Source organism: Ictidomys tridecemlineatus, chromosome Y (genome assembly GCF_052094955.1).
Source record: "Ictidomys tridecemlineatus isolate mIctTri1 chromosome Y, mIctTri1.hap1, whole genome shotgun sequence".
In the NCBI taxonomy this organism is placed as follows: Eukaryota; Metazoa; Chordata; class Mammalia; order Rodentia; family Sciuridae; genus Ictidomys; species Ictidomys tridecemlineatus.
Window position 1 is genome coordinate 1,640,698 of NC_135494.1, and position 9,288 is coordinate 1,649,985.

At 44.7% G+C, this 9,288-nt stretch overlaps 1 protein-coding gene and 1 non-coding gene across 3 annotated transcripts in view; both read right to left on the reverse strand.

Annotated features, from left to right (window-relative positions):
* LOC144364814 (uncharacterized) overlaps nucleotides 1–8,761 on the reverse strand; it is a 43,251-nt gene extending 34,490 nt beyond the window's left edge. The window contains exon 1 of one of the 2 annotated variants that reach the window (XM_078035309.1): nucleotides 6,410–8,761. In XM_078035309.1, the coding sequence (XP_077891435.1) occupies nucleotides 6,410–6,688 (279 nt within the window). In that variant the 5' untranslated portion in view covers nucleotides 6,689–8,761. The remainder of the gene's footprint in view (nucleotides 1–6,409) is intronic. The other variant, XM_078035308.1, reaches the window with a different exon arrangement.
* Trnaa-agc (transfer RNA alanine (anticodon AGC)) lies at nucleotides 3,392–3,464 on the reverse strand. The gene has a single exon. It is a non-coding gene; the product is annotated as a tRNA-Ala (tRNA).
* Nucleotides 8,762–9,288: the final 527 nt, after the last annotated feature.

Genomic DNA, 9,288 nt, shown 5'->3' on the forward strand with positions numbered 1-9,288 from the left:
TCAAGGCCTCACGCATGCTAGGTGAGCGCTTTTTCTGTGAGTCACAATCCCAACCCCTGGATGATAAATCTTTAAAAGGTATTCCAACTGCTGGTGTGGTGGTGTGCACCTGTAATTTCAGCACTAGGGAGGTCCAGGCATGGAACTGGCAAGTTGAAGGCTCTCTCCACAATTTAGCAAGACATCCAGAAATTTTGTGAAACTTGGTTTTCAACAGTAAATGGGGGGAATGGGATTGTAACAGAGTGGCACAGCTACAGTATGAGGCACTGGGTATGATCCTTGGCACCACAGATAAATTAACAAAAATAAAGTATTCTGCCCCTCTACAACTATACAAAATAAAAATAAAAATAAATAGGTACATAATAAATAGGAAGGGCTGAGGACGTGCTCAGTGGTCAAGTGCCTCTAGGTTTATTCCCCAGTAAAACACCTGCCCACCTTCAAAATGCTGCTCACACATTGAAATTCATTTTTTTTGAGGACAACATAAACTGAGCAAGTCCCTGGCTTCAATCCCAGCACTCTATACATCAGCAAATAAGTAAACCCCAGTCTACAATTACTAATTTTCTTGGGATGGAGAGTAGCTCAGTAGTAAGAACTTGATAGCCCTTGGTTCAATCCTCAACAGTCCATTTCACACACACACAAAAAACAAACAAACAAACAAACAAACAAACCCTTAAAAAATATGTAATGAGTGATAAAAAAGATTATAATACAAAAGATATACAATGAGAGGAAACAAAAATCAATGAAAAGACAACACACTTTCTTGAAAAGGAGAATGAACTTGCCCATGATCTACACTCTTTGAAAAAACAAACAGCATTTCAGTAAATTATGTGAAATTCAGGTCATGGATTATTGTGTTTTTTGGGGTGAACTTAGAAAAACTATATCTAAAATGAAAATAGTACACTGTATCTAAGACCAGTGAAATTATTGTACAGGACAGAGAGAATAGAGAGGGCATTTATGTTACTCCCAAGTTTCATGAGCTAAAAGGCCAGCTCCCAAATGGGTAGCCCTAGGAGGAGGTAATTAGGAGGGAACAGCAATCAGGTGACATGGTGGGAGTGCCTGTGAGAGGATCAGCACCCTTACTGAGACATATATATCTCTCCTTTTCAGAAAACAGGTGTCATTTATTATTTCACTGATAAAGTATTCAGTGATTTTTAAATGATCACAGTTGGGTATTTTAGGTATTGCCATATTGTCCTTAAAACTTCCAATGAAGATGGGTGTGATGGTGCACACCTGTAACCCCAGTGGTTCAGGGGTCAGAGGCCCAAGGTGATGTAGCAAGACCCTGACTCAAAAGGAAGAATCTAAAAGGAGCCAGAATTGTGGCTCAGTGGCTAAGCACCTCTGGGTTCCATTCCTGATACCAAAATCCACACAGCTAACATGAACCTGCCAAGTCCAGACAACAACAGTAACAACAAACTGTCCTTCCTGTCAAATTCATCAACTTGTCAATGACTGTAACTAATTTATATAAAATCAAATTCATAAGTTTATTCATTTTTTTGAGAATTTTAATATTTATTTTTTAGTATTTGGTGGACACAACATCTTAGTTTGTATGTGGTGCTGAGGATCAAACCTGGGCTGCACGCATGCTAGGAGAGGACGCTACCGCTTGAGCCACATCCCCAGCCCCAAATTCATAAGTTTATCCACCACAATTTTTGTAGAAATGGATTCATTTCCTGCAGCAATAATAGTAGACAGAGTTTCTCTGTATCTTAAGTGGCATTCTGGAATCTAGGAAATGGATTTCAAATGGAAATCATTGAAAAGACAAGATCAAATTTCACAAATTTCTATGCATACTCAGGGGTAGCAAAAGATAAATTAGATGTGTTTATTTTTTTTTGTTGTTGTTTGTTTGTTTGTTTTTCTGTTCTGTTCTTTTTCTTTGGTTTGGGATCAGAGATTAAACCCAGAGGAACTTTACTGATGAGTCACATCCCCAGACATAAGGCCTGGCTAAGTCGCTAAGGCTGTCCTCAAGTTTGCAATCCTACTGCCTCAGCTTCTGGAATAGCAAGGATCACAGGTGTGCACCACTGTACCTGGCTGTAATTGTTTTCACAATGGAAATGTAACTAGACTTTTTAAAATCCACTTCTTTCTTGCCTATTTAATAATAGTCCATCCCATTTGGCTCTGAAATAATAGACCTGGGCTTCAAAATGTGAGCAGATCATTTCAAAGTGATACACAGAAAGCTTTGGTGCTGGGCTGGGGATGTGGCTCAAGTGGTAGCGCGCTTGCCTGGCATGCGTGTGGCCTGGGTTCGATCCTCAGCACCACATACCAACAAAGATGTTGTGTCCTCCTAGAACTAAAACATAAATATAAAAAATTCTCTCTCTCTCCTCTCTCACTCTCTCTTAAAAAAAAAAAAAAAGAAAGCTTTAGTGCTGAGGGAGCACACATGTGTCAGGCTCAAGGGGCAGGGAAGGTCCCTGACATCTGGGACATGACCTCTCCTGGTCTTGCTTCTTGAAAGCCTCTAGAATCACCCTCCCAGGGACCTAGACCATGACTCCAGTCTAGGAGGCTTTTCAGGTTTGCAAAGCTCTGCACTGGGGTGGGTGGTGCTTATGCTCTGGGAGAGGTTTTGCTCCTTCACACTGTGAGAGACTAAAAGGGCTGGAATCACTGGTGACCTGGCCCCTCAGCACCAGCATCCACAGGATGACTGGCCACCTCTCTCCAAAAAATGGAAACAGAGCATGGAAAAAACAAGTTTCTGAGGAAGTAGCTGTCTACATGAGGCCTGTTCCAGGAGATTCCTCAGCCCAGAGCCCCCAGCAGATTCCCTGAGAGGCTGCACCCCACACCTCAGGCTGTTCCTCTAGGAGGAGCTGACCCAGGGCCTGAAGTTCTGTTCACCCTGCAGGGACCAAGGCAGCTGTGGGCACCTTGTGGCAGCTCCAGGAGAGGACAGTGGCTGAGGACATGGGACCCTGTGAGGCGTCCAAAAGGAACCTCTGCCCAAAAAATCTGACATGGTGTCTACACCTAAGAAAGATAATAGAAGAAGCACAGGATTTTACACCTGTCAACTCAAATTCTCTATACAGTTGCATCTACATCAAAGAACCTTCAGAGTACTTGACTTGGCTAACCAGACCGCCATGAGGGTGGAAAGGCAGGATTCTGTATGGAGAACAAAAATTATCTTGGGCTATCTTAAGCCCTTTAATGGCCAATTATCTTAATTTCTGTATCAGACCACAATTCTCAAAACTATTAAATTTCTCAGAATATATCACTACCTTTATTTATTTATTTTTATTTTTTTTTTTTAATATTTTTAGCTGTAGATGGACACAATACTTTTTTAGTTTGTTTATTTAGCTTTTCTATGTGGTGCTGGGGATTGAACCCAGTGCCTCATGCATGCTAGGCAAGTGCTCTACCACTGAGCCACAACCCCAGCCCATATCACTACCTTTAACAGACATCTAGTCCCCACCATCTACCAAAGTAAGAATGTAATAACAAAAGTCAGAAGAAATTTTTTTTTCTTCCTTCCTTTCTTTCTGTAGCCCACCAATCTGATGATCCTACCAATGCAATTGGTTAATGTACTGATACAAAGTTTCTTTTATATAAGTTCATGTAGGCCAGGCACAGTGCCACACGACTGTAATCCCAGTAGCTTTAGAGGATAAGGTAGGAGGATTGCTAAATTCAAAGTCAGCCTCAGCAATTTAGTGAGACCATAAGGAACTCGATGAGATCATGTCTCAAAATACAATCTAAAAAGGACTGATTGTGGCTCAGTGATTAAGTGCCCCTGGGTTTAATCCTTGTCTTTCAGGGTGGGACACATACATCATTTAGGGTCACTTGAATCCATGTTTCTGAGAATGGTCATTAATATTTAAATCAAAATGAACTATTTTCCATAGCTGGGATGCCAATGCCTTTAATGTCAACAGCTTGAGAAACTGAAGCAGGAGGGGCAGGACTTACAGGCCAGGCTGGGCAACACAGCCAGGCTCCATCTGAAAATCAAATTTAAAAAGTTGGGGATGGAGAACAGAAGAAAAAATGAAACACTATTATCCTATGTGCATATATGACTACAGGACTGGTGTGAATCCACATCAAGTACAACCAGAAAAGGAGCAGTTACACTCTATTTATGTGTACCGTGTCAAAATGCACTATAATGTCATGTATAACTAATAAAAATATAACATAACCCAAGAATATCCCTAGGTTCTATGTACAAATGCCGTTTTCCTTTTAAAGTAATTATTTTGACCAAACACAGGGAACTGTTAAGTCATTATTCTTTTCCCTCAAGAATAATATTCACAAATAGAAAACAAATGCTTTCAAAAGTGTTCTTCTTGCCAGGGACAGTGGCACAGGCCTTGTTAGAATGGCCTTAGGCCTGAGCCTAAGCAACTCCATTTTAAAAGACCTGCAGTTTCACCAGACACATCCACAGATCCCTCCAGTAAGGCCTCAAACAAGTTCCTTCCCCTCACCCTGATAAAGAGAGTGAAGGCTATGCCAGGCTGTCCTTTCCTGATAAGAGGGAAAGGGAGAAGATCAGGGAGGAGATGATCCCAGGGTAAATGATGTCACTGAGAAATAGGGTGGTAGCTGATCAGGATTGACAACATGATCAAAAGCCCCAAAACATAGTATAAATGATAGAGCAGATGAACAGAAATTCAGGCAGCAGAAACAAGGATGCACTGGAGAGCCTGCTGAGGACCTGACATCCCATCACTTGGAATCTTTCCTGAGTCTCTGTGTGATCCTCAGTACTCTCAAACTCTACTGCCTCCTCTGGACCTTGGTAAGAGCTGCAACTCCTCTCTACAACCTCCTCCTCCACTGGTCCTCCACTCCACACCAGGAAAAGCCTGCCTTGGTTCCAGACCTGGTCACTGAGGTCTGAGTGAGTGTGCCTCTGCTGGACTCAAAGCCTCAGACATAAGACCTTTGAACTTAGCATGCAGAGGGAATGTCTGTCATTAGCTTATCATGATTAAGTGTGTTTTCCAGTGCTTAGAATGAATCTACAATTGTTTGTTGTGAATTGATTATGTCTATGGCAATGCCTAGCATTAAGGATTGTTGTTTTCTTGATTAAGAACCTATACAGTTAAACTGTATTGAGTAATTTGAGTGAATAGAGCATTGAAAGGGGAAGAAATGTGTGGACATCCTTTATTTCTCCCCTTGACTGCATAAGTCACAGTTTTGCCCCGTCCACACAGCCCTGTAATCCCAGGAACTTTGGAGGCTGAAGCAGAAGTGAAGCCAGATTTACAGATAGGTAGTTAGGCAAATTGGGTCTAATATTGTGTAAGATAAATAAAACAGAGGCCATTATAGAGAATGGAGTCCTGGAAACCAGAGCAGCAATTGAAATGTTAATGTCCTCAACACAGGAATCCATTCTAAGGAACTGTTAATCATAATCCGAAAGCCACCCCAGGCCTTTCCTGCCCAGATTGCTCCTCCAGCCCACCAATCTCCCACCTTTTGGACCTTCCCACCTGCATTCTATCACTGCAGCATAATGAGAAACAAAGTGTGGGAAAGTGGAAAGAAGACTTTAGCTATAAAAGAGGGAAGACCTCCCCCTTACAGGGATTCCACCTCTTGGATCCGCTTCTTGCTGCAGGGAGAAGTCTTTTCTGCTGTCCTTTAATAAACCTTCTACTTTCCCCTCCACACTTGCCTCAGCCTGCTTCTCTGGTGACATACTTCAGCATTCGGGGAAGCAAGGACTCGTCACTGGTAAACAGCGGTAACAGAAGGATCACAGGTTGGAGACCAGCTTCCACACCAAGTGGGTGCAGATCTCAGAATTCAGTAAAAGTGGAGGCTGGGGATGTGGCTGATAAAACTCCCCGAGTTTGGGTCCCCAATTAAAAGAAAAGAACTATTCTCTCCAATATTTCACTAGATGAAAAGTGACAATTAGTGGACGGTGTCCATTTGGACCCATTTGGAAGAATGAACGTCTGGCCGAGCTGTGAGGTGGAGGGAAGGTGGGTTTAGAAGGCAGGAGGCGCCTGCAATTTGGAGGACCTACACCAGCCTCCGGAGGAGCTCCCCTGGGAGGAGGAAGGTGCATTTGTGGCCCTGCTTCCTCCACGTTGGTAAGAGTGGGTCGGGCCACCAGTAGGGAGCAAAGGGGACACCAGGGACCTGAGCCGCCCTTCCAAACCCAGGGAACCAGGGGACAGGGCCCAGGGCCATCCTCCAGCGGTGACTCTGCCACGCTCAACAGCTCACCCCATGAGACCAAGGGACAGTGCCACGACTCCGCTGCACTCCCCAGCTCACCCGGGCACCAGGCCCCAAGGCAGGTGGTGACGTGTACCTTCAGCCCTGGTCGCAAACTCACCATTTTTGTCTTCTGTGGTGACCCGGCGTCCTCTCGAGGAACCTCCAGGCACCCGAAATGGGGGTGTGGGGGGTCACAGGCAGCAGAGTCACCTGAGTCCCTGGAGCAGAGAACTCTGGGCCTGAAGGATGAGAAGCCCAGTCCCTGAGGAAGAAAAGCCAGAGATTGCGGAAGCCCGCCCTTCCTCTTCCTCTGCGCACTGATTGGGCAGTTCCCCCAGCATCCGGGATGGAAGGCCTCCAGGCCCGCCTCTGCATCGTGACTGACAGCCAACGTCATCCAATCACTGGCTCAAATTGGGTAGAGTGACAGATTCTTGGTCCCAGCCCTTTTCAGGCGGAGCTTCCCGGCTGTGCTGGGGACTAATCCAGGTGGGAAGCCTTGGCTTAGCCTCTGGTACATAGGTGACACCTGGCGCTGAGCTGGGCTTCAGCCATAGAGTGCTTTCTGAGCATGGCGAGGCCCTGGGTTTAACCTCAACACAAAAACAAAGCACAGCTTCTCAGGGAGGCTGGGGCTGGAGGAGCCCAAGGTCAGGTCAGTGTCTGCAAACAGTGGGACCCTCTCTTTTTATTGTTTTTAGTTGTAGATAATACAATCTTTATTTCTTTCTTTTTATGTGGTGCTAAGGATCGAACCCAGTGCCTCATGTGTGTGAGGCAGGCATTCTACCACTGAGGTACAACCGCAGCCCCGAGAGACCCTGTCTTAAAATAAAATGAAAAAGGTTGGATGTAGCTCAGTGGTCCAGGTCAAGCCCCACTGGGTTTATTTTATATATATATGAAAAAACTATATATATGTATATATAAATAATGGGACCTCAGGCAAATTCGAAAGACATTGTCTCCCAATTTTTCAAACACTCTTTAAAGCTATCATATATATCACACATACATATGATATCTACTAATGAAAACAATTTGAAAATTATTTTAGTAATTCTCATTACCTCTTGGCCTATGATTTTTGAGGAGGCAGTCTGAGCTATAAAAGGAAACATTTGGGGTTGGGGCTGTGGCTCGTGTTCCATCCCCAGCAGAGAAAGGGGTGGGGTGTGGGGAGGCAGGCAACCCTCTAAAACAGCAATGTGCAGCGGAAATAAAATGGGCTCCTTGTGCTCAATGTAGATAGTCTACATTCTAGTGTTATCAATTCTTATGTAAAGACCTGACTCTGCTGATCGCACAAGTCTGCTCAGCTGTTTGCCCTAAAATAAAAAAGAAAAGGTGTTGATTGAAAGCAGGAAAGGAACTTTGACCAGTGCAGCTACACCAGGAAGACAACGAAACCCTGTCCTTACCCCGTGTTTAGGTGCTGACAAGGGCTAGAAAGGGAAATCATTGTCATGAATGTATAGGGGAAATTGTATGTTGGAGTCAGTATTTATTGTAAAAGAATAATATCGTATTATTATTGCAATAGGTGATATGCAAATAATGTCATAATATGTAGAATTGTATTAGGTTAGACTTCAGGCCTCTGTAGTCGCATAACATGTCTGTGAGCTTAAGCTCATTTGCCTCCTTGAAACATGTCACTCTATTGCAGACTGACCTCATTATTTTCTCTCAGTATAAAGTCCCCCTTTGTGAACTCTTTCCATGTCAAGGTTTCAGATGCACCAACATTTTCAAGAAAAGCCACAAGACCATCTGCATCCTGCCTAGGCAGCAATGTACCCCCAGAAGCTGACCCAGGGCTCTCAGTTTCCTGGGTTTAACTATCAGAAAGAAATAATAACCCTGCTCAGCTCTGGCAGAAAGCCCGCATATAAAACATAAAAATTTGCCACTTGGGGCCAACACAGCCTGTCATATTAACCCCAATAATGCAAAGTATATACAATTTTATTCTCTTAAGTTGGACTTCGTGAAATCTTTCACATCCTGCACAGTGTCTCATATTCACTACAATGAGACCTGAGAGTGTGACATCCAGAGAGCAGCTACTGCCTGAGGATTTACACCTCAGACAGGAAAAGCCACCCATCAGGATGGACCCCAGCCATGACTGATGTCTGTCTGCTCAGCCTGCTCTGTCCTGGTGCCCTCCGGCCACAGGCACAGCCCTCCAGCTCCCCGCCCTGCCCGGCTGCTGGTCGACCTGAGTCCCTTCAGCTCTCACCTTCCTCCTTCACTATTCTCTTTTTGGAGAAACACAGCTTATTTTCAAAAGAATCTTAGAGATTAAAATTCCTCTTTCATCTCACTCCAGGGACAATGGCAGCTTCTAGGAACACAAACAACAGTGAGTGTGGCGCAGGGGAGGGTGTTAGACCAGGAGGCAAGGAAAGACCACTGGCTCCAATTAAAATCAAATTAAAGCAAGGTTATTATTTTGACCAGCCGGGCTGCCTCTCCCACCCAACATTGACCCCAAGACCTGTCTGCACAGCAAGGCCCCCTGCTCCCCCACCCATCTCCCTTCCCTCCTGTCATCATCTCCACCATCCCTGACACCCGCTGGTTCCATTCTGTACTCCAGAGGCTCTGCAGTCTTCAGCAACCTGGCCCTTTTCTGGGTCTCTACTTGAGGGAGACGCACCTGCACATGCAAGGGACTGAGTAGCTTCTCTCCCTGAATCTCTCTTACTGCCAATTTAATCCCCAGCAGCCTACAGGCCCTTAATGGGGACAGTTTCCTTGCCAACACCTTCTGAGACCTCTCTTTCATGTCTCTGCAGTCACTCTCTGCTCTCTGGGCTGTGCTCCTATGCAGATGCTTCATCCAGTTTCCTGAGTTTACAATCCTCTCCTTGATGCAGGTGTTCTTTTTTCGCCATGAGCAGAGTGCCCCCTTCTGGCCTGCCTGCGTTATGACCGCTTGTTTTACAAGCCTCCTCCGTGGTGTTCAATTTCAATCCCCAAGTGCTCTTG